The 25,614-nt window shown below is 42.9% G+C and overlaps 1 protein-coding gene across 2 annotated transcripts in view; it reads right to left on the bottom strand.

Moving 5' to 3' along the window:
• The window catches only part of PTH1R (parathyroid hormone 1 receptor), a 595,747-nt gene that overhangs the window by 35,732 nt on the left and 534,401 nt on the right, over positions 1–25,614 (bottom strand). For both annotated transcript variants that reach the window (XM_029588269.1, XM_029588270.1), the window contains exons 8-9: positions 25,241–25,301; positions 23,193–23,259 (exon numbers count right to left, since the gene is read on the bottom strand). In XM_029588269.1, the coding sequence (XP_029444129.1) occupies positions 23,193–23,259; positions 25,241–25,301 (128 nt within the window). The remainder of the gene's footprint in view (positions 1–23,192; positions 23,260–25,240; positions 25,302–25,614) is intronic.

Genomic DNA, 25,614 nt, shown 5'->3' with positions numbered 1-25,614 from the left:
GTTAGGGAAGTTCCCTCCCAGTCCGCTCCTTAATTGGAATGGACTGGAAGATCATAACCTCATAAGTACAGATTACATATGCTCATCCTTGAAGATTTCCTAAAAATACTTGTACATTTATCTTAAGACACATTAGTTACGTTTACTATTAATTGATATGTTGAGTACACCAATAAACAATGCAAACCCTCAAATCTAAACTAGTACTAATCTAAAGCTAACCTGAATTAGGGCAATACTCTTAAAAAAAAACATTTATTTGATGTCATATAGGTGTGAGATTCTATCAGAATCTATTAGTTATCAGGGTTTGTTATGGCAAGAACAAAAACAGGGGAAAATCAGTTGAAAAAATTGATTCATGATTTTTATGGGTAAATATCGGAGTTTATTTTGGAGGACAGAAGCCAGGACAAGAAAACATTAAGATGATTCTCCCAACTACCCACTCAGCAGCATCGCCATCTCTAACCCCATCCCCTGCCTAGCATGCTCCTCTCTCCTACCGCTCCTGGCCTACTGAGAATCTCCCTTTCCTCCCTCCACCACTCCTGCACTTCAATGGCAGTCATCCTTACTGGTGGTGGCTTCAGCCTTTTCCTCTCTCCTTCAGCAGCTCGCTTACTGAGGATCCCACGCCCTGCAGCACTGCACTTCTGCTTTAGTGCAGGGTCAGGGAGCTTGTCAGGAAGTGCTTCTGGTGGACAGGGCCTGCTTGAAATGTATTCACAGCACCAGACAGCAGGCTGCTTGGGTGGTGAGGCGGCAGGACTTGAAACAGAACTGGGAGGCACTAGACAGTGAGAGCTCTTCCTGGTGGGGGTGGGGGTGGCACTTGAAATACAGCATGTGCTTTGGCCCATACTGGCTTCCAGCAGTGGTTGGAGGTCTTGAATGCTGTATCTGCAGTTCTTTTTTTTTTTTTATTATTTCTGAAATTTTTTTCATATACATTTCAAGAAATACCCTTGAATTTGCAAACAAGAGACAAAGGAAAAAAACATACTTCCATCAGGAAAATTATCATACTAATAAATGTCTCTTTTAACCCAAGACCTCTAGAGGATGCTCCATAACACAACCTCAGGAAACATCGCTAATAAGAATAAAGACAGGCATTCAGGAAACATACCCAATTAAAATGGAACCAATGCTAGAATCTTGCACTCAATCTAAGGCAACGGGAGAAGAAGTTAAGTTAGAAACAGATGGAGTTTTATCGGGCAAAAAAGATGAATTGTGAAGGTAGGAAAAAAATATAGGAAACATTCTGATATTTAATAATACAGTTGCAAGGGAATTTCAAAAGGAAAAAAGCTCCTATTTCTAATACCCCAGGCCTTAGTAGTAGGAACTGCTTTCTTTTCTATTGAGTTTGCCGAGCCAAATCCGGGTAGACACAAACTTTAAAATCCAAAAAGGAGTCCCAGCTATGGGAAAAAAAAATCACCTTCAATATCCATTCTCGATCAGACTCCAATAAAAATGTAACAATAAGTGTAGCCGGAGAAATCAAGTCCTTCTGGCTAGTCTGCAACACATTAGTTAAATCACTCTGAGAAGAATCAATTGCTGAAAGAACTTGAAACCCCTTTTGATCTGGGGAAACCTTTTTAAACGGTGCAATATAATATACTCTTGAAACCAAGGGCAAACTTTGTTCAGGAATTTTAAGAACTTCTAATAGGTATTTGTTCCTCATATCTTTGGGAGGAACTGTAGGATCTTTTGGAAAATTAATAATGCATAAATTCCTTCCCTCACTTGTTTTTCCAACTATTCCAATCTATTAGTTAAAAACTGATTTTCTTTACTCATAGTTTGTTGTACTGCAGATAGGGATGTGCAGCAGGGACGGATGCATCCCATTTGGTATTCATATTCGTCGGGACCCAAATCCATTGCATCCGTTCTCGGGGGACCCCGATCCGTTCATTAGTTACATATGTATTCGTTTCCCCCCAAAAAACCCCAACCCTTTAAATTTAATTAACTACAACCCCCCACACTCCTTACCCCCCCCCCAAGACTTGCCAAAAGTACCTGGTGGTCCAGCGGGGGTCCTGGAGCGATCTCCTGCACTCGGGCTGTCGGCTGCCGGTATTCAAAATGGTGCCGATAGCCTTTGCCCTTACTATATCACAGGGGCTACCGGTGCCATTGGTCAGCCCCTGTCACATGGTAGGAGCAATGGACGGCCGGCGCCATTTTGAATACCGGCAGCCGACAGCCAGAGTGCAGGAGATCGCTCCAGGACCCCCGCTGGACCACCAAGGTCTTTTGGCAAGTTTTGGGGGGGTCATGAGGGTGGGGGTTTATTCTTTAGTGATACATTGTATTTGTAGGGGTCCACCATACGTTTTGTGACCCCCATGAATACAACGAATATGGCATATACGTTGCGGATTGCCAATACATTGCAAACAAATGCACATCCCTAACTGCAGATACATTTCCAATTTCCATTTTAAGATTAGCATAAGCTATTTTTATTCATGGAGGCTCCACATTTTACTGTTTTCAGATGATTGTCTATCAAACCCAAGGAAGTGACTAGTACAGGGTTTATTTGTTTGGCAATATTATTATTCAAAGTTTGTATTGCCTCCCAGATAGAGTCCAATATAATAGAGGCAGGTCTTACCAGCTCAGGCATCGGTGATCCAAATTTTACAGAAATTTCTCCTTCCAACTGCCATGAAGCAGCACAGCTAACACTGTTCATGGAGTCCCTGAAGGCTTCAGAAAGCACCGGGTCTTACCCTCCCCCGTGGGATTTACTGGAGCAGTCCAATGCTCCAGGGATAAAGATGTCAACAGTTCAGGGAGGGTGTCGGGTTCCACTTCCTCCCGATCAACCTCCAGCGAGCCTTCTCTGGATTCAGAGATCCCCGTCTCACTTGGGTGTCCATTGGGCCCAGGACTTGAGATATCATGGAAAAGGGCAAATCCTCATGCTCCCTGGCCCGATGCTTCCGGCCAGAGTGAGGCATAGCGAAAAAATCCACTGCCCAATGAGAGCATCTCAAGCGCGTCCTGCACGGTCGACCATCTTGGATCCTCTCTATGTGCAGGCCAAGTAAGTTGGGCACTCATCCATTTTTACAAAATTGGCCTGTTAATAAATGAGGCCTACAGTTTTCAAAAGCATATGAAAATAAAAAGAACCTACTGAGCAAATTTTTACCTCATGGCAACAACTCTTTTGTCTGCTAAATTACTACTGGTGCACCGTATAATTTACACTTCAGAGAAATTCTGGTTCTTAAAAGTGGCTTGAGAGTAAACTTGCAGTATGCCGGTGGTTAGCATTTAACATTTTGGCAGATCCTAGCATTAGCTGTCCCTGGGTATCTTTTCTAATGCTACACCTGCAAATAGTTACTTTGTCAAACACTTTGGTGATCTGTATAGCGTGACGATGAATATTGTTAAAAATGATTGATACTGTGCTGGTATGTAGCTAAAGTGGTCTGTTCTTTCTTTGGATGCCTATGATTTCCAGGCCTCATGATGAAATTGGTATTCTTGGCAAAATGTAATCACTCTTCTTAGACAGAAAGGGAAACAATAGATTTTTTTTAAAGAAAAGGTTTAAAGGAAACCAGCATAAGTAGAAACATATAGAATTTATTTCCATATGGCTACCTGTAAAATTCTGAGATGCAGTATAATAATATGTAGTCATCCAGGCTTTCCTATGAAAAGCTCATCACCTCTTTTTAAAAATCTTAAATACATATTTACAATGAATGGATTAAGCTTCAGATGTTACTGGAAAGATGTTTTCCAAAAAGAAAAAATAAAGCAGAAAATTAGAAAATGATTAAAAAAAAAAAAATTTTTTTTAAAAATCAGTGATGGGACATTCATGCTTCACAACCCCTTAAAGTGCAAATCAAGAATTTTCTCACTGAACTGGTTTCTCACGGATGCTGCCGAGATTTCAACAGGCATGATGAATTGAGTTTTATTTAACTGCGCTATCACATCTGCTATCACACATGCAGAGTACATCAGAATCTGCTGTCAATGCCTTTGCAAAGGAAGCTGAAGGCACTGCCCGGCAAACAGGAGTGAGATATAAACAGTATGCGGCACATGCAGGACCTTATTAACTGAGCTGTGTTAAAATCAGCCATTAATGCAGGGCAATGCACAAGTTTTAATGGAGGTGTCAACAGCCACATAGCTTTTAGTACATTAGGCCTTAAAACTGGCATTTTGTCACTATGCAACGCATGTGCGTTACCGCTGCCGGTAATGCATCCGCGTTACCGATGGCGGCTAATGCCAGCATCGACGGCAACTCTGATTTCCCCCACTCCCACCCACACAATGCAAGGGGTTCTAAGTCTTCAATCCTTTCCACTGCTCCTACCCTCTAGCAATAAATGGGATCTTATCCCCCGGCCTCACCACCCTCCGACTAAAGAGACCACTTGTCTCCAATCTTACTCTTTGGTTCACCTCCCTGCCCCCCCCCCCCATCTGCTCAAATGAAGGGATTGTCAGGGTGCAATCCACCCCCCCCATGCCAGGTGAACTCCATACTTCGGCCTACGCCATTAGATGTCTTGGAGAATGAAGCTCGGGTTTATCCCTCCTGTCCTACAGTGTCAAAATCAAAATAGCACTGATACAACTCACATGGTACTTTGCCCTGCACACTGAAGTAACTAATGCAGATTAATGCATGGGCTTTAATGTACATTATTGCCCGTGTTAGACTTAGCACAGATTAGTTCAAAAGCCCTTTATTTTGCCACTAGCTAGATTACATGCAGCGTTTCACGTGCATTAGGAACTTTTGATTGCTCAATAACAATTCCGCAATATAATTTTGATTCATAATCGAGAAAACATGTTGTAAATGATTAGATTCCTGTAGAGACAGTAATGCATTTGAAAATGGATTTTAGGGAAACTTGCATTACTATCTGTGTAAATGTACTATTTCCTTGTTTGACTGTAGATCTGCTGTGAGCACTTCACTGAAATTTAAGAAGCTGGTATACATTTACTATGGCTGGAGCTGGAGTACTCATAGATCGGCTGTAGAAACCACAGCATTTGAAGCAGATGTAACTGTAAATATAGACTGTATTTAGAGTATCTGTGGCAATATCCTTCATAAATTCTTTTTTTAATTAATTCTCACAAATCATATAAAAAAAAAAACCAAAAACGTTTCTTAGGAAAACGGGCATTTGCAAGACTAATTCTCAAACATTATTAGTACAAGTAAGAAATAAATAACCAGCAGGCTAATTATAGACCTCAAGAAAGGATGGGGAAAGAGGGAACCAGAATTCTGAAAAGAAAACATTTGAACAAAAGGAAAAACTACAGCCCGTTAGAGCCACATAATTAAGCAATTAATAAACATGCTGAAAATCGTCCTTACTGGTATGCAAAGAAAATTTTCATTTTGGTTCATTCATTTGTTTCATAGGATATCTCCATTTAGTTCACTAATTTTAAGCAAAAATATAGTTTATTTGTTTTATTTGTTCATTCGTTTAACATTAAAGCGGAGAAAGCACTGTAGCCTATTCTGGGCTCCCATAATGGAGTGATCGCATCGATTCTGATGAAACTTTAGGGAAGACATCATCAAAAGGGGGAAAAAATACTCCGAGGTACCTAGACTGTGCCAAAGTGGCACCAAATGTGGCACTTAAAGGGGAAAAGAGGTACCAGCAGTGGCAGGAGATTTCCAAGGTACTGTTAGAGAAGCAAAGAAGCAGCAAGAGTAGGAAGAACACCCCAAGGCTCCAAAGAGGGAACTAACATCAATGGCACGTACCCTCAAAGGCAGTAGACAGGGCAAGGTGGCACCAAGAGTGGCATTAACATCCTAAGGCACTATGACAGGAGAATAAATCAGAAAAGGTGAAAGGAAAAACACCTAGGAACTGAAAAAGGGATAAAACAGCACAAAATGTAGCATCAACTCACCAAGGCGCCATGAGAGGTGCAAAGCAGCCCCCTACTGTTTGCATGAACAACCAAAGTTATAGAGTCTGGGGCTACGGCAGCAAGGCAGAGTGACAGTAAGAACCCCCAGATATAAAGTCTGGGTATGAAGAAAGAGGAGTGGCAGAAAGAATACCAAGCTGTAGCATGGGGGAAATAGCGCAAAGCAGAGTGATGTGGGCGACGTCTGTCTTCCTATTGAAGAGGTTCCACTTGTTAGATTTAGTACAAGAGAATGATCTGTCATCTCTATCACTTTTGTGATATAAGCTTTTATTACATTCCCTACTTCATATTGATTTTTCTGCTGGGTGGAATTTTGGGTTTCTTGTGAAATTTGCTTTCCAATTGAAACTTTTGTCACAATTATAATAAGGCAATGGTCTCTCTTCAGTGTAGCTTTCCTGGTGATTTGTGAAATTTGAGGTTTTGTTTATAAAGAGAGATTTTCCCATATTGAGTAGCTGAATATAGTCTCTTCCCTTTGTTGATTTTCTGGTATTGCATTAGCTCTCTCTTCTGACTAAAATCTTTCCCACCCTGAGAAAATGTAAAAGATCTCGTCTGTGAATCTTCTCTCTTGTGCTTGCATTTCTTCCTTCTGACTGATGGCTTTTGGAGACAATACACCTCAGTATAAAGAAAGAAGGGTGGGGAACAAGGCAGGGATCCTACAGATGTACAATAAAACAGTAAGGTAGGGAACAAGAAAAGAGATGGGCATGGAGAAGAAACTTTTATTATTTTGTATTTTTTCAATTATATTTTTCCAAGGGCAAAACACCCCAGTATAACCAAGAAAGGAAGAGGGTGGGAGAACCAGACTGAGATCCATTTTATCTTGTATTTTATTTATATTGATCTTGATGTTTTGTTATTTTATTCATTTAATTTGTTTTGTTGCACTATGATTTTCTTATATTTTAACTAGTTTTATTTTGATATGATTTATGTTATACATTTTCTAGTTTTAACTTGTTAGCCTTGTTTGAATTTTTGTTTGACATCACTTTGTTTTAATAATGCAATTAATTGTGATCAATCAAGTAATAATAAATATAAACATAAAAAATCCAAACAGCAAACAACACAGAGGTACCAATTTTCCCATGCTGGTTTATCATAAGCTTAATAGGTAGGCAAAGTAGCAATAAGATCCCTTGAGCATGGCAGGAAGGCATGTAACAGCAAAACCCCTAAACTGGTATATAGGGGCATGGCAAGTAGGTAGAGTGGTAGAAGTAAGAACCTAAGATGGTATATCAGGGGCATGGCAGATAGGGTCTTGCTGCCACTGTGTTGTCTAAGTTTATGGCATGGGAAGTAGGCAGAATGGTGGCAGAATGATACCTAAGGTGGTATATCAGTGGTACGGCGATACAGTGGTGGCAGCAAGACCCCTAAGGTAGTATATTTGGGGCATAGCAAATAAAAAGAGCAGTGTCAACCTAAGGTGGTACATCTGGGGCATGGCAGGTAGGCAGAGTTGTGGGAGCAAGACTCCTAAAGAGACATGGGAGGGAGGCCAAGTGGTAGGAAAAAGACCTCTAAGGTGGTGTGTCAGGGGTTTGGCAGGTAGGCAGGGTTCCAGAAAGTCCTTCAAGGTGCTTTTAGTCATCTTGCCACTTGCATGGAAATTCAGGAAACCCAAGCAAAGGCAAAATGGTTTTTAAAATGACTAGCTTTTCCATCAACTCTGGTGACAGCCGTGATTGATGAAAGCTCACAATATCCTCTGGCACTGAAAAGACACATTCATGGGGCATGCTTCTTGGTAGGAAAGAAAGATAGCACTGAGCTAGCTACCTTGGCTAGGTCTGGCCAGACTGCAGGTTTGCATGTCCAATATACCAGTAAGTCTGTGTCCATGTTCTTGATGTGCTCTATAAGATAGCATTTCACAGAAATGTCTGCTGGGGTCTCTTTTGTTGGGGTGTAGTGAGACTCTCTCTTGCCAGCTGTTTTAGCTGTGGCCTGAATTAAGAGTGATGGTTCTTTGTGGGCAATCTGGCTTTGGAGTATTAAGATAGGGGAGGAAGTGGTAATTGACAAGGTGCTGCTCCTGCTTGCATTACTCTCTGAGGGCAGCCAATTATTTTCTCTGCTATATCTATCCCCACTGATTCTCTGCCTCTGGTGCTCTCTGTGGCCCTAAATCCTCTCCTTAATCTGTCTGGGATCAGGCTTGATGCCTGGCCATCTTAAATCCTGCAGGGAGAGAGAGCTCTGTGGATGGGACCCTGCCTGTTGGGGAATAAAGCCCAGCTAGGAGGCCACGCTAGGAGGCCCCATGTTTCCAGGAGGAGGAGCTCCTGATCCTATATAGGAAGTTGTTTAGTGAGTGCACTGCAATGGTAGACAGTCTACTGTTTTACTGTTTATATGAATGAAAGTTAAAGTGCATGAAGAAAGGCTGGAGTCAGTGTGGTTCCTTCTGCAGCCTATACATATTTGACTCTATTATCCTTATATTCCCCTTCACACTCCTTAGCTACCAACATCTCCTTCATCTATGTGAGACACTAGGACTGGTGGGCGTCCTTGCTCCCATGGATCAGAAAGTGTAGCAAGAATGTAGGAATTGTTTGGTATGAAAGATTTCAGTCTCTCTTGCACTGCTGCTGCAAGGAGTCCATAAGATTAAACACTTCTGCTTCCATTCTCTCTTGCTCACAGAAGCCTCTAACTTTAGAACATAAGAACATGCCATACTGGGTCAGACCAAGGGTCCATCAAGCCCGGCATCCTGTTTCCAACAGAGGCCAATCCAGGCTACAAGTTCCTGGCAAGTACCCAAACACTAAGTAGATCCCATGCTACTGATGCCAATAATATCAGTGGCTATTCCCTAACTTTTCTTCAGCATATTAAATATAGGGATGACCCCCATCCAAAGTGGTGCTTCTGGAATTCAGATCCTCCATGGCATCGTTGAAGGGCTTCATGATTGCCACCAGCTTTCTCATCATTACCCAGTCATGCTGCCCTATGGGGCAATGCACACCTTCATTATGTCTGTTTCCATAGACAAATCACGAAGGCATGCCTGCTGCTCTACTAACCTCTGCACATACAAAAAATGATATATGCAAATTATCTTACAATAAATCGTATTACTAGAAAACATCAAACATCAAAAATATGAAATATATCCACCTCAAAATTGTATCCCTAACCAAAGTGCCAACAATTATCAAAATTTCACATCAATCTTTAGGGATGTGAATCAGTTCTGGAATCATTTCCGGAATCATGTCCCGAGCCGAAAAAAAACCCTGCACCCCGAAAGAAGCTGAAGAGCCAAAGCAATTAACTGTGTAATTGGGCTAATGAGAAATACAAACACCATATGACATTTTCTTGGAAATATGAATTCCTTTTTTGTTACAGCAACATTTCATAGCGGCTGTGCTGTTTCCAGGAGACCTTCGGATAGGCTGGAAAGGTGACCATAGGAGCCTGGGAGGAAAGGTGAGAGAAGGGGGAGGATGCAGGATCTGGATTACAAGGGACAGCTTTCATGTAATCAAATATTTGTTTTAGAAAACCATAAAGTGCAGCTGTACTAGCAGACATAAGTCATGTACTCAAAGATGCTTTGACCTGGATTTGGGGGTTTTACTAAAATACATGTTGTTTTTTTTCTTTCTCTCTCTGTCCTGGAAACACATTGTCTTAGGCTGAGTGAAATAGCTGCCTCAGTGTATAGTTCTCAGGTTTTAATGAAATCCAGTGTAGCCATATGCCTCACTATAGAAAACAAAATGCCTTGGATCCTGGAAATGACGCTTCTATAGGGCCAATCTGTGTAAGGTAATCAGAACAGCGGGAACAGGGAGCAAAAACAGGAAGGAGAAGCTTCAAGTGAAATGATATATCCATGTGTATAGGGGGACTTTTATCTCAAGCCATACACGCACGCAGTAGAATGCTATGCGCTAGCAGCTGCAACCCAACAGGTGAAAACGAAATACGTGCAGATTCCACGGGGTTATAGGCTTCAATAAGGTACCTCGAAGGAGCATTTCCTATAGAATGAAAAGCACAAGGACAAAGGGCCAGGAAGCTGAAGGAGTGTGAGAAAATATATTTTTCACTGAGCAGGTGAAGGACACCTGGAGCAGACTTCCAGGAAAGGAGATAGAGGCCAAGGCAGTGGCAGATTTCAAGCATACATAGAAGAGAGTGAGACACAAATGGACTTTAAAGCTGGGAGGGGGGAAGGGAAGGCCACAGATAGAGCAAAACCTGTGACAGCAAACTAGGCAGGCACAAAAAGACAGAGTGGGTGGACCATGTGGTGCTTATGTGCAGATATCACCTACATTTTTTCTATATTGCTAGGTTATCCTATTAGAGATCTGGTCTATTTAACCTATTTAACATTGTACTATCAGGGGTCCCCGGGCCCTGCTAGTACAATGGGCAAAAAGCAGTGTTCGTAATCAAATCCAGACTATCCTACAATGGCAGTACACTATCACTGAGCCATCAGGCAGGCCCTTTTCAAAATTTATTGAGCCTGATTTATCACAACTCTTTGTGCAATTCTCTGCTTATATGAAAGAAAAAAATATTTCTTAAATCTGCTATATCTTGCATATATCGCTCCTGGGATTGCTTGGGAGCCACTTGTTGAATTATTTTATGAAAAAAAAAAGTGTCTCATGGAGCAGAACATAGAGAGAGTGATAAACACCAGTAGCAGAGAGGGGTCTTTTGATTAAATAAACCCAAAAAACAACTGGTAGCACATCATTGCACGAGAGCTTGGAAAAATGTTCATGTATTTTCAGCATAAAAGGCAGGAGGTTTTAATGTAGGCTGATTAAGTTATATTGCTTGAATTTAAAATTATTTATTCTGCCCAGAGCCAAGAAAAACCTGTGGATCCTGGCAGCCGTCAGTGAACTCCCGCTGCTGAAAGCAGCAGAGCGTGCCTAAGGAAACTTTCAGATGCTTGCTTGTGTTATTTTCGCCTGCGGGAGTTTGCTGGTAGCTATTGGGAATCCACAAATTCTTCCTGACTTCCAAAGCAAATAAAGACTTAAATTAAAATTTTAGCCAACTAACTTAATCACCAGTCGTATGTACTATGTACTGTTTCAGCATCAGGATGCATAGTTGCAATCTGCATCTTACATGCCTGAGTGACATGATAGTTAGTTCTGTGTGGGTAGGTGAAAGATGATGTGAGGCCATTCGATGCATGTTTATAGGGTCACAGAGATGTCCTTTTACTGGTCTCATGCCCAGTACAGAAATCTGTACTGGGACCATTGCTTTTTAACATATTTATAAATGAGCTAGAGATGGGAACCACGAGTGAAGTGATTAATGTTGTTAGATCACAAGAGGATTGTAGAAATGACAAGAGGACATTGAGAGATTGGGGTACTCGGCATCCAAATGGCAGATTTCATTTAATATGGACAAGTGCAGAGTGATGCATATGGGGAAGAGCAACCCAAATTATAGCTACACAATGAAAGGTTCCACATTGAGAGCCACCACCCAGGTAAAGGATATAAGCGTTATGGGGTAGATTTTCAAACAAGGCGCGTTGGCCTACTTTTGCTGGCGCATCAGGCGCAAGCAAAAGTACGCTGGATTTTAGTAGATACGCGCGGAGCCGCGCGTATCCGCTAAAATCTGGGATCGGCGCGCGCAAGGCTATGGATTCTGTATAGCCGGCGCGCGCCGAGCCGCGCAGCCTACCTCCGTTCCCTCCGAGGCCGCTCCGAAATCGGAGCGGCCTCGGAGGGAACTTTCTTTTTCCCTCCCCTCCCCTTCCCCTCCCTTCCCCTACCTAACCCACCCGCCCGGCCCTGTCTAAACCCCATCCTTACCTTTGTCGGGGGATTTACGCCTCCCAGAGGGAGGCGTAAATCCCCGCGCGCCAGCGGGCCGCTAGCGCACCGGGACGCGACCTGGGGGCGGGTCTGGAGGGCACGCCCCCGGGCCCGCCCCCGGAACGCTCCCGACACGCCCCGAAAACGCCACGTGGTTTGGGCCCGCCCCCGACACGCCCCCCTCAGAAAACCCCGGGACTTACGCGAGTCCCGGGGCTCTGTGCGCGCCGGTAGGCCTATGTAAAATAGGCTCACCGGCGCGCAGGGCCCTGCTCGCCTAAATCCGCCCGAATTTGGGCGGATTTAGGCGAGCAGGGCTCTTAAAATCCGCCCCTATATGTTTAAATTCTCTGCTCAATGTGCGGCAGCAGCCATGAAAGCAAACAGAATGCTAGGGATTATTAGGATAGGAATGGAGAATAAAACAGAGAATATGATAAGGCCTCTGTATCACTCCATGGTGCGATCGCACCTTGAGTATTGTGTGCACCGCAATACTCAGTTCTTGTCACCACATCTCAAAAAAGATATAGCAGAATTAGAAAAGGTACAGAGAAAGGCGACCAAAATGATAAAGGGGATGGGACGATTCTCCTATGAGGAAAGGTTGAAGAGGTTAGAGCTCTTCAGCTTGGAGAAGAGACAGCTGAGGGAAGATATGATAGAGGTATCTAAAATAATGAGTAGAGAGGAATAGGCAAACGCAAATCAGCTGTTTACATTTTCATTCACTTAGAAACAAACGCGCATATCTCTTGGCCCCGCACCAGAACGCCCATGCCTTGCCCCCATTCCATTCCTTTTTATCCCCAATGTGAGATATTCTCGCATCAACACTTGTGCGCGTATGTAGCAGGTTTATAAAATCGGCCGGGCGCAAATAAACGATACATGCGGGTGAGAGTCTCCCAGTTTTGGTGCGGGTACCACTTTTAAAATTCATCTTTAAAATTGTAGATTTCTTCCATTTCTAGGGTGTATTGTCAGTTCTTTTATAATCTGTTTTTTATTATGCTTATGTTCACTGGATATATTTGAAGGCAGTTTTCCAATATTTGCAAGTAGCTGCAAAGACTTGGAAAGCTATTGTGTCTTCTCTGGCTCTACCCTCAGAACAATAACTGCTGACGCCCACCACTGCTGTTCTCTCTAAGCTGCATGCATGCACAGAAAACATTCTGCAAACATGCATGCCTGCAGCTCTAAGCTGCACATGTGCGCTTGTGCACAACTTTTCTTGCGAGCTCTCACAGCTCACCCCCGTCCAGTGCAGGAAGCCTGGTGGGGTTGTGACAGAGCCCATCCCGCCAAGGCCTGAAGTGAAGAAGAGTCTGGCAAGGCCGTGGCTGACTCCGTCCCTCCATGGCCAGAAGAGAAAAGGATGCTGGTGGGGCCATGGTGGAGCCCATCCCGCCATGGCCTGAAGAGAAGAGGAGGCCAGTGGGGCTGTGGCAGAGCCCATCCTGCCAGGCCTGAAAAGAAGAGGATGCCAGAGTGGCTGTAGTGGCGCTATTTTGAATACCGGCAGCCAAGGGTGTGAGTGCAGGAGATGGCTCCGGGACCCCCTGCTGGACCACCAGGGAGTTTTGGTAAGTCTTGGGGGGGGGGGGGTCAGGAGGGTGGGGGGTTGTAATTAATTTAATTTTAGCCGGGAAACGAAAAAGAATTAACATATAAACGTATCGGGGACCCCCTTGCCGAATGCAACTTATCTGCCCCCCAACAAATATGAATCCTGAATGCAACATATGGCGTCCCTCTACACATCCCTAACAGCTACCATGCATTCTACTGAGGCACACCCCTTTTTTCTGCCAATAAAATGCAGACACAAAATGGAAAATACATGAAACATATTCTCAACATCTATAAATTAGCATAGCCGTGAGTACATGTAACTTATGTGTATATATGTTATTTTTAGGCATGAAATCCCTACAGCTTGCAGTGCTATAAATGGTTAATAGTAGTACTAGTAATAGTGTTCTGGGGCTAGTGTATATTGACCAGGGATGTGCAGAGCAAAATTTTATGTTCATATTTCTTATGTCCTAAAGGGGGTCCCACTTGCGGCCAATATGGACATAAAAAAAATCCAATGAGTTGGGTATATGTACATATGTGCAAAAAAAAAATTTAAACCCCCTCACCCTCCTTAATCCCCCCCCCCAGACTTACCACAACTCCCTGGTGATCGAGCGAGGAGTGAGGACGTCATTTTCTGCAATCCTTGGCGAGAAGCATGTGACGTCGGCGGAACGTCGAGTGACGCCGGCGTCACGTGATTCCCAGCGAGTTCACGCCGGACGGCTCGTTCGGCCCAAAAAGAACTTTTGGCCAGCTTGGGGGGGCCTCCTGACCCCCCCAAGCTGGCCAAAAGTTCTTTTTGGGCCGAACGAGCCGTCCGGCGCGAACTCGCCGGGAATCACGTGACGCCGGCGTCACTCGACGTGCCGCCGACGTCACATGCTTCTCGCCAAGGATTGCAGAAATGGCGTCCTCACTCCTCGCTCCATCACCAGGGAGTTGTGGTAAGTCTGGGGGGGGGATTAAGGTGGGTGAGGGGGTTTATATTTTTATTTTGGCTCAACAATCGCAATTTCCCACATATCCAACATATCTATGTTGGATATGTGGGAAATCCGATCGTTTATGTCGAATCAATTTTTTAAGTTAAAAAAAAATATGAGTAGCGTTTTACTAATGCGGTCAATCCGAATGCACACCCCTAATATTGACAGTGTTACCTTTTCATAAGTAGGGATATTGCTGATTTTATTCTGGAAGTTAGTGCTATTTTAGCATGGTAGGTTTGCTCTATAGGTTCTGAGTGACTTTTTTTTTTTTTTTTTGCAGAGTCTTGTGTTACTTCACAAATTGACTGATAATGGGGTAACAACAGAATTTTAATATCTTTTTATGGTAGAAGTAGAAGCATCTGTTTTCAGCTCATCCAATCATTTTATAGATTACCTTCAACTAATACAGCATGTATTTCTTTTAATTTCTAAATGGTTGCATTTCTTGATCTTATTTTCAGTCTACCCCCAAAAGTCACAGATGACACAACATTCATCGTACTGTGACATGATTTCTTAAACAAAATTCAATATTTAAAAATAGGAAGCCAATATTGAATGTGTGGCTGTTGAATATCCAGCTATATTTAGCAGCTTATTTATTTATTTATTTATTGAAGGCTTTTATATACCGACTTTCTTGATACAAATCAAATCAACTCGGTTTACATCGAACTAAGCAATAACTATAAATAACTATACATAACCAATCAACAAGAGACAATTTAGAGAGCATAAAAGTTACATTATAACAAGGAAGCCTTAACTGGGAGTAGGAAATAAAGAGGGTGAACGAAGAAGAATAAATACTATATACAAGGGAGGGAGGCAAGAGGCCGGCCTCTTAATAGCTAGTAAACGTGATTTGATGATTGTTTATATACATAAATGAGTGAGGAACTTAGCTTAGCTGGATAAGTCACTTACAGGGTCATTCAACAAAATGCTTTATGGTGTTGTCGAAGGCGTTAGGACCCTAATGCCCACGATAACACCATAATGCATGCCTTATTTTTTTGCATTGCGAGATGCGTACGAAAATTTTAAAATGTAGTCAAAGGGGAGGAGTTTGGGTGGGGTTTATGAAAATGAGGGGTGTTTAATATTGCATGCGATAGCATAATTCATGTTATTTCATGTTTTAACGCTGGAAATAACTACTCTTTTTTCCTGGCGTTAAGCTGTGTGATATGCCTGAATTGGGATTCGCAATAAATATCACAAATCCCTTTTCGGGCAGGGGAGAGGAGAGGAGAGGAGTAGAGTAGAGAGTAGAGCGAGAGAGCCAGCCTCTAGAGTGGCACACGTTTGTCATCTATTTATACCACTGTAGGTGGATGAACTAGTAACTTGAAGTGAGGTTTTGCGGGTGGTCTAGGGTTTGGGGTGCAGCTTCACATGCACAATCAGTTGTATGAACAGCAAAGTACACATCAGTGAAAATTTGATGTGAACTGGAATGAAGAAAAGTACACAAAGATGAGATTTCTATGATGTACTCTCGCCCTAGCTTGATAGCACCCAGGTAGAGAGGGCATCAAGCTAGGGCGAGAGTACATCGTAGAAATCTCATCCTTGTGTACATCTGACAGTGCATGTAAAACTGCCCCCCAAAACACTAGACAACCACGGAAACCTCACCATCAACTTACTAGATGACCCTCCTATAGTGGTATAAATAGTTAACTAATATGAGAGCCTTCTAAAGAGGTGCTCACTCGCTCTCTCTCTCTTACCATGCTCCTTTTTTATTGCAGGCATTATGCATGCAAAATTTAAAGCAAAATATTGAATCTAGGCCTTATTCAGCTAAGGTGATAGCCAGCTAGTTGGTGGACAGGTAATGGGAAGATTGGAGTGGTGCAACTTATCTAGTTAACTTAGCTAAATAAGTTAGATCTGCCATAGAGCAGGTTTAACTTAGCTGGACATAATTTATTCAGCTAAGTAGTGGCTTTTATGCTGATATTCAGCGGCATAGCCATGCTACTATCTCTTGTAACTTAGTCAGATTAAGTTATACCCGGCTAAGTTACATACCCAGCTAACTTTAAAAATTGGGCCCATAATGTCAATTTTTGAATTTTTACAGGATTCTTCCATGAAGGGTTATGGTGGCAGATATAATGATTGTAGAGTTTATTTATCAAAATCTGAGGAGGAGGAAGGGCATGGTGACACAAGGTTGAATGTTTGTGTAAGGTGCCAACCACCCTTGCACTGGCTCTGCTCTATATAAATAATGAAATGTTAGTGGAAATGTTCTATGTGTGGTATTGCAGAGAACTGTAAGTGAAATATCTGTATATTAGCTTATGCGCTTCATGCATTAATGTGTGGAATACCTTTATCTAGTGCTATGAATAGTAAGTGTGAGAGAGTAATGCTTGCTAAAGTGGCTATGTGGTATGACAGTACTACATTTATCTTTTGACATTCCTACAGTTATAGAGATGCAAAGTTCCATGGGTTTCTGCTAAGTATTTCAAATTATATGTATATATATATAGAATAGTACTGACATATATATTTAAACTATATGCAATACTAGTGTGTGTGAGATGTGTCCAAATGAGTGCGGAAGAGCAAAATGGTCATAAAATATGAATGCAAGGAAAAATATGCATAGAAATGAACAAGCGCTGTATCAATATTAGAGTAGACCAAAGTGGTTTTTGAAATAAAGATGTGATTTCAGCTGAGAAAAACAATACTTGCCCTTTAAAAGAGGCTTTAGGGGGGGAATTTTTGGTAGTCTCTAAAATTAGATTTTTTTAAACACGATCTGATAAAGTTAGAGGATGGTTTATTCCTAAAAAACATTTCTCTTTTTTTTCCTAAATGTAAAAATGTATTAAAATTGTCAAATTGACTCCCATTGTAAATACTGGGAATGGTTCAGCTGAGGCAGGGCTCTGATCAAGACTTCTTCCTGCCTCAAGCAAATGTAAATATATTCTGTTCTGAGGGCTCCCAGATATGAATTAAAGGTTGGAGGTGAATAAAAGGTGCCTATGCATTTGGATGAATGTGTTTTTCAGTTCATGTTTCTGGGTGGAGAGAAAGTTTCTGCTCTTATATAGTTCAAATATATTTTCCAGAGCATTCTGAATATCTCATTAATGTCTACTTTTATAAGGGTAGATGACTGACATATTTATATTTGCTGTCCAGAATAATTTGGATGAATCAAGACTAATGAATAAACCTGCTGATTAATCACTAAAGTGATTTCTTTTCATGTTTACATAAGTTTTATTTGCCTACTGGTAATTGGCTTGGAAAAATTATGTTATAACATTGGTATGACCTTTAAGGATGTGCACTCAAAACGTTTGGTTCAGTTCATTCATTTTTTTCACCTTTTTTGTCATGGCTTTTTTGCAGTTGTTTCATTCATTTCATCAGGGTTATGTTATATGTGCACTTATTCACATAAAACAGGGGTGGGCAGTTCCGGTCCTCGAGGGCCACAAACCAGTCTGGTTTTCAGGATATCCCTAATGAATATGCATGAGAGAGATTTGCATGCACTCTGCCTCAGTTGTATGCAAATTTATGTCATGCATATTCATTAGGATATCCTAAAACCTCGACAGGTTTGTGGCCCTTGAGGACTGGAATTGCCCACCCCTGACATAAAATCAAATTTAATGCATATTAAAAATGTGCATGCATGAACTACCAAAACAATGAAAACAAATGCACATTCCTAATGACCTTCCAGAGCTTTTGTAAAATGTAGATGGTGAGGTTGAAAGGATGCCTATACAGTATAGGATGAATAAGAAGAATGACACCAGTAATCTGGATTCTAAACCATTTCCGAAGAATATATTCAAGATATGATAGATGTAATGATCAGGAATGATATGTTTTCTAATAGCTTATCATGAACTATTCTTTTGAAGTGGACTTTTGTCCTCAAAAGTTCATGCATTAATGAATTGGTTAGTCTATAAGATGCCACCGGCCTCTTTGTTGTTTGACCGATTCCATATCATTGATTACATCATAAATAAACAAAATCTATCTCTTCAGGGTAACAAAAAGCGATGGGAAACAGAATTGCCTTTCATGACATCCATGAGTATAATTTAAATGAAAATTAGTTCCCTTTATTACTATCCTTTATGTTGCTTCTTATATACTGTTTTCAAGAATGTTTCTCTGCTTTAAGCATGCTTAAAGTGTTGCGTGTGCCGGCTTCGAAAGGCCCACGGCTGGGCCCACTTACCCCCGTCTGCCTGCTCCAGCTCCCGATTCCTCCTCTCTTGCGGCCGTAGGCAGCCACTGCGCACCTGAACTGCCTCCAGTGCTCCCGGCTCCTCCGTGGACCTCCCAGCTCCGCGGCAGGCCTGCCTGCGGGGAGACACCGCGTCTCACGCCACAGCGCCTCCTAGGCGCACACGCATCTGTTCTGCTTTTATAGGGGCCTTGGCGGGAAACCACCCCGCGGTCCTGGATGATGACGTCACTGGGTCCCGGTACTTAAGGCCAGGCCCAGCCAGTGCTTCCTTGTCTTGGCAACAGATCTCCATGCTAGTCGTGTGCTTAGCTGCTCGTTCCTGTGCTTCGTCTATGCTCCTGGTTCCCAGTTTGTTCCTGCTTCATCTGTGTTCCTGGTTTCTGATCATGCCTTGCACCTGGTATCTGTTCCTGTCCCTGTTCCTGTGTTCCGAGTCTACCCTGCTTTGTCTTCGCTACTGACTAATACCTGGCTTGACCTCTGCTTCATCTGACCATGCTACTGGCTGATACCTGACTTGACCCCTGCTATGTCTGACCTCTCCACCGATTGATTCCTGGCTTGACCTCTGCTACGTCTGACTACGCTCCTGTTTGATTCCTGTTTTGACCTTTGCCTCACCTGACCATTCTTGGACTGACTCCTGGTTTGACCTGTGCCCATGTTACCAATTCTCCTTGCTTGCCGCCTGTCCCGACCACAGCCTGATTTTCTACGCCTCAGCTGAATCTACTCTGGACTTGGCCTCTCAGGCTTCGGCCTGCTCTTGCTCGGGTGCCACCTGTCTTGCTACGCCCTGGGCTCTGGGACTCTACCGTGTCTGGACTTGTCCTCCTACCCAAGGTACCACTGCTGGCCTCTGGCTGATCCCTTCACCATGTCCAGGAAGACCTCGGATGGAGGCCCATCTAAGATCAGCTGGCCCCGGTACCCAAGGGTTCAACCTGCGGTGAACGAGGGCTTGTATTGGCAAAGCTCCAGCCGGCCTCCGTCAATCAGCCAGCTCTGCCTACCGAAGGTGGGGACCCGTAGGGCTTGCCCTGCGGGTAGTGTCAACCCCACCTTGGCCCAAGGGTCCCACCTCCGGTGCAACATCAAGGATCTACACTATTAGACCTTTATTTAATCAGAGTGTGTCTCACACAATCAGACAAATCTGCAAGAACTAGAAGTTCAAATAATGTCTTTGAATTATAAAATGGAACCTTAGAGACCTTTAATTATACTATTGCCATTAGCCCCTCGATCTTTTCTACATTTAGAATTTCTTCTTATTCATCATTCCAAGTTGTGGTACCAAATGAGGCAGGGTCCCCCAAACCTTTCAAGGGAAGGGACATTTCAAATCAGCAAGAGGTCACCCACAGAGTTTGGAGGGAAGGGCACATCTGGCCCGTCGGACAACGGAGGCAGCAGGGTCCCCGTGGTGTGGCAGATAGAGGACCAGTAATATTTCTAAATTTCTCAGAAGTTGGCAACCCTTCATCTCCCCTGAGATACGTAGGTGTATGAGTATATGGCACACTCCCTTTCCTTCTCTCTCTCAACCCCTCTTTTCACTTCACTCACCCCTCTCATTCCCTCCTTTTCTCTCACTCACTCACCCTTCCCTTCCTTTCCCTTACCATCACTCACTCCTCGCCTCACCCCTCTCATTGTCTCCCTTCCGTTCCCTTCCCCTCCTTTCCTTACCATAAACCCTTCCCATTTCCCTTCCCTCTCAATCCCTTCCACCCCTCCCTCTTATCCCACTCCCCACCTTTTCCTTATTTTTATTTTATTCATTCAAATTATTCAACGTGGATTACATAAGAAGAATCACAATCAAGACAAAACAATGCATATATATATAAACAGCACGGCCTACTCATTAAATAACTTAAGTGTAAGCTTGGCTAAAAAAAGCAATGCTTTGACTTTTTTCTTAAAGGTCAAATATTTCTTTTTTTCTCTTAATGCAGTGTGTGTATGGGTGGGGGAGGCAATAAACTCCATAGCATAGGCACTACATAGGGAAATGCTCTAGCATGTGTCCCCTGTAACTTATACTCTCCATTTGCAACCCCTTCCCTCCCTATAGTCACTCCTCTGATCCTTCCTTTCTCTTCCTTCTCATTCCCTCGCCTTATTCTCCCTTGCTTTCCTCTTATTCTCTCCCCTCCCCTCCCATCTCCTCCCCTCCTTTCTTTTCACTCTAACCCTTTCACTAATACCCTTCCTTCTCATTAAACCCTCCCTTATTTCATTTCCCTTCTGTCTCAATCCCTCCCCTTCCTTCCATCTCTCACCTCTCCCTTCTTTATTCTTCACTCTAACCCTCTCATCTCTTCCCCTTCTTTCACTTCACCCCCATCCCTCTCATCCACTTCCTTTCACTTCATTCTCTTGCCTCTTATCCCCTCCCCTCTCTTCCCCTCATTTACTCGCATCCCCCCACCATCCCTTACCCAGCCGGCTCTTCTGCTGGTGGATCAGGCTCCTCCACCAGCGGTAATCTTCAATGGCTGGTCCGGCTTGCTCTTCTCTCACTGGCCGAGCCTGGCCGAGCCTTTGGTCGTGCTCTTCACTAGTGGGTCCAGCCAGATCTTTTCTCACCGGTGAGGCCTGACCTCCCCACCAGCAGAGATATTCGTTGGTGGATCCAGCCAGCTATTTTGCTGATGTCAGGACATGGGAAACTCCACCATTCTTATACCCTACTACATCTAAAAAAAAGAACTAAAAAAAACCCCTCTTCCTCGTTGAGCCAGATCCAACCATGCAAGAGTAAAGCATTATATCATGGACTTGATATAATGATTCAGTTTCACTCGCCCTTAAGTGAATTATTCACCAGAATGCTTGATAATCATACATAAAATTTAATATGCAAGACATTATGGCAGAAAGGCTATATAGCTGAGTATATGATATGCCTACAGAAAAGGTATATACCTTTAAAAGGGATCTATCTACAGTACAAAATGCTACAAGAATAGGATAAGATGGATTATATAATATAAATATGCTTTACAAAATATAAGTAATGAAAAAAATTATGGGCCAGATTTTAAATCTAAGGCGCGCGGGGTAAATTTGTGCGCGCTACCCGGCGCGCACAAATGTACACCCGATTTTATAACATCCGCGTGTTGCCACGTGCATGTTATAAAATCCAGGGTTGGCGCGCTCAAGGGGGTGTACACTTGTGCACCTTGTGCGCGCCGAGCCCAAGGGGAGCCCCGATGGCTTTCCCCGTTCCCTCCAAGGCCGCTCCAAAATCGGAGTGGCCTTGGAAGGAACTTTTCTTTCGGTACACCCCACCTTCTCCTCCCTTCCCCTATCTAACTCACCCCCCCAGCCCTACCTAAATTCCCCCTACCTTATTTTATTCTTTATGCCTGCTTGTTGCAGGCGTATGTTGCGCACGCCAGCCAGTTGCCGGCGCGCGAACCTCCGGCACGGCCGCTGTGCTGGAGGACTCGGGACCGTACCTGGACTGACCCCGTATTGGCGCCATGACCCCGCCCCCAGCCCCTGCCCCACCCCCGGACCGCCCCTTTTTCAAAGCCACAGGACTTACATGCGTCCCGGGGCTTGTGCGCGTTGCCGAGCCTATGCAAAATAGGCTCGGCACGTGCAGGCGTAGGTTTTCGGGGGTTACGTGCGTATATTACGTGCGTAACCCTTTGAAAATCTACCCCAAAATATCTTGATTTCAGAGAGCGTCGCTGTATATGTTGTTGCATAATCAGTAGATCAAGTGGTAGTGTCCATCCAATGATAGAGCAATTCCAGCAAAAACTGATGACATCATCATTGAATGTCACTTCCATATAATTTCAGCAAATAAATGATTCAAAATTAGCAGTTTTATAAATATATGTAAGATGTGCACTGAGAGGGTCACAGGGGTTTGTTAAAAAAACAAACAAACTGTAGTTCAACATTCCTCCCACCCCCCACACACACCAGATTATCTTTCCTGAGTGACTCTTTAGCTGGGAAAAGTTTAGTTGGATAAAATGAGGGGCATAGGGCGTTTCTGGAGTAGGGCTTGAGTTTCATCAGTAGCACCGATATTAAACGCTATCCCAGTAAACTTATGCAGTGGTTAGAAAAACACTGTCCTAAAGATTCCTTATCTGGATAAATTTAAGTGGGTATATTCAGCAGCAGATTTTCCCAGATAAATCCTGCTGAATTTCTCGTGAAAGTTTACCCAGGTAAAGTTACACAAGTAGAATTACCCTGGCAATTTCCCTCTCATCGTGCTGCTGAATATGAACCTGTGAGGGACTCTAATGCCCTGTCAGACCTCTACGGAAATGTATTTGTGTCACAATCATGCAGCATGCATACCACACGCTATTGCTTGCATTACTGTAAAGGATGGCGCTGAAGATATTCAGCCTCCATCTTCATGTTTCACATTACAACACACCTAGGGCATGTGTCCAAATCCCATTCAGCACAATCTAATAGGTGTTAATAAATTAATACTTGTAGCCCTGGGGGGTATCCTTCCTATAAAATGCTTAAAATGTAACTCACCACTATAGCTGTCAGGATAGGCACCTGAAATATCCATTCTAAGTGGCCGGCACTCAGGTCCCAACACCTAGAAGGAGATAAGCACCATAAGAGTTAGTATAGCTCTCAGACCCCAGAAAAGTGTCTCAGATTTGATTTTTGGTGGATACCAACAAAATGTTGTAAATGTTTCAAGACTGACTCAGACATTTCCCAACAAGCTATTAAAACATGCATTCATTTTGGCGCCGGCCGTCCATTGCTCCTACCATGTGACAGGGGCCGACCAATGGCACCGGTAGCTCCTGTGACATAATAAGGGCAAAGGCTATCGGCGCCATTTTGAATACCGGCAGCCAATGGCTCGAGTGCAGATCGCTCCAGGACCCCGCTGGACCACCAGGGACTTTTGGCAAGTCTTGGTGGGGTCAGGAGGGTAGGGGTTTATTCGTTAGTGATACGTTGTATTCGTGGGGGTTCACCGTATGTTTCGTGACCCCCACGAATACAGCGAATATGGCATATACGTTGTGGATTGCCAATACGCTGCAAACGAATGCACACTCTGACAGTATCCTCCAATATAGTAGGAAACTTTGATCCACATGATTTTCCTATAATTTAATATGACAGTTTTCATCAGGAACACCAAAAGATCTTCTAAACCATGCTTCAATCCACACTCATGCATGGCCATCATATTTTGAGTTGCCGAGGTGCATTAGAAGAAGTGCTGGTCTGGAAGTGTGCTCTGTCCCATTTAATATTGACAATAGCCTGCAAATGCAGTTACACATCTTAAAATGTCTTTGCAAAGGTTTGAACAGGTGTGACATGTTTATCTACCCCATTTGACCAAAACAGCCAGTTTCAAATCATTTTAAGTTGTTTCTCTGCAGCTGGGTACACATTTAGGGGGCAATTTTCAAAAGAATTTATGCCCATAAACCCCAGTTTTATATGCATTTAAAGGACTTAAAAAAATTATCCGGGGTGTTGTGCATGTAAAAATACAGCAAAATCAATTTCACTGGCAGTTTTACATGCACTGCAAAAAGATGTTCCAGATGCAGAGGTAGGCCAGGGACACAGTTTTAACAGAGCCAGCTCTGGCTTCAAGCATTACCGATCTACTTCCTATTGCTTCTGGTACTGAAAGGATAATGTTGGAAAGAGGAAACAGCCACATTATAATGGAAGATAGGACTACTAGTAATAGTGATTGACATCTGGCTTGCAGACTTTCTAGTGGGTGTATATTAGCTTTCTTAAAAATTCACTTTTTATCAATATTATAAATTATTACGGGGCTCTACCTGACTGCACAATAATAACTTATAGAGGGCCTAAAACTGCTTTATTGGTCAAACGGGAGAATTCATCATGAAATGCCACAATAAAAAGCAGCTCTTTGGGAAAAGGAAACATGGCAACATCTGAAAATGTTGCTTAATCTTGAGTATGGTGCATCTTATTATATGAGTGTTACTGTGTGTTAGTTTCATCTAGCAATATCTATTATCTTCTAAAGCTTCTACATATCTCATGTCCATAGGTGCTTTATAATCTATTGCTTTGTTTTTGTGTGTGTGTGTTTGATAGTTAAACCTTTTCAGGAAAAACTATCAAGGGAATTCTCCCTGGCATATTTAGTTGAATAGTCTAGCTCAGGGGTGGCCCAATCCTCAAGATCCACAGCCAGGCCCGCTTTTCAGGATACCCACAATGAATATGCATGGGATAGATTTGCATGCGCTGTCACCATTGCATGCAAATCTATCTCATGCATATTCATTGTGGATACCCTGAAAATCTGGCCTGTTTGTGGCTCTCGAGGACTGGAGTTTGCCACCCCTAGCTGAGTTCATGGTCCCAATACAAAAAAGCAACAGGGAGTTTTGGAATCTACTGAGATAATATATCCACCAGTCAAATTTACTGACTGAATGAATGCAACCTGATGCATACTAATGAGCAGGTATTTCGTGTTCCAATTATGTCATTTTGATTAAGACATCAAGTACATCGCATGAGCATATGCAAAAAGAGAAACAGATAAAATAACTTACTCAGAATCTGCAAAAACAGCCCTCATACTGGCCCATAATGTAACAAATACAACTGGAAGTCCTGGAGATAAGAGAAAATCATAAGAAAATGGTGAATGATAATCTATAGCAATGTAAATTATGCTAGTGTAGGACTTACTCAGAAATTTATGGAAGGCAACTGGCATAATCAGTGGGTTTTTCTTTTTCTTAATAAATTTAGAATTTGTGAAGTGTTCTAGATTGATAGAAAAAAGAGAAGACAGTTATTAGAAAAAAAAAAAAGACACAAAGAAGCAAACAGGTAAGACAGTTTACCGCAAAGGTGAAATCATGCAACAGAATAAAAGAGGAGGGGAGATTGGAACAAAGCAGGCTTTAGGCAGGAGCAGAGT

Source organism: Rhinatrema bivittatum, chromosome 2 (assembly GCF_901001135.1).
Source record: "Rhinatrema bivittatum chromosome 2, aRhiBiv1.1, whole genome shotgun sequence".
NCBI classification, from domain to species: domain Eukaryota; kingdom Metazoa; phylum Chordata; class Amphibia; order Gymnophiona; family Rhinatrematidae; genus Rhinatrema; species Rhinatrema bivittatum.
The sequence above is the reverse complement of the archived record's forward strand: the minus strand, read 5'-3'. Positions and strand labels throughout refer to the sequence as shown.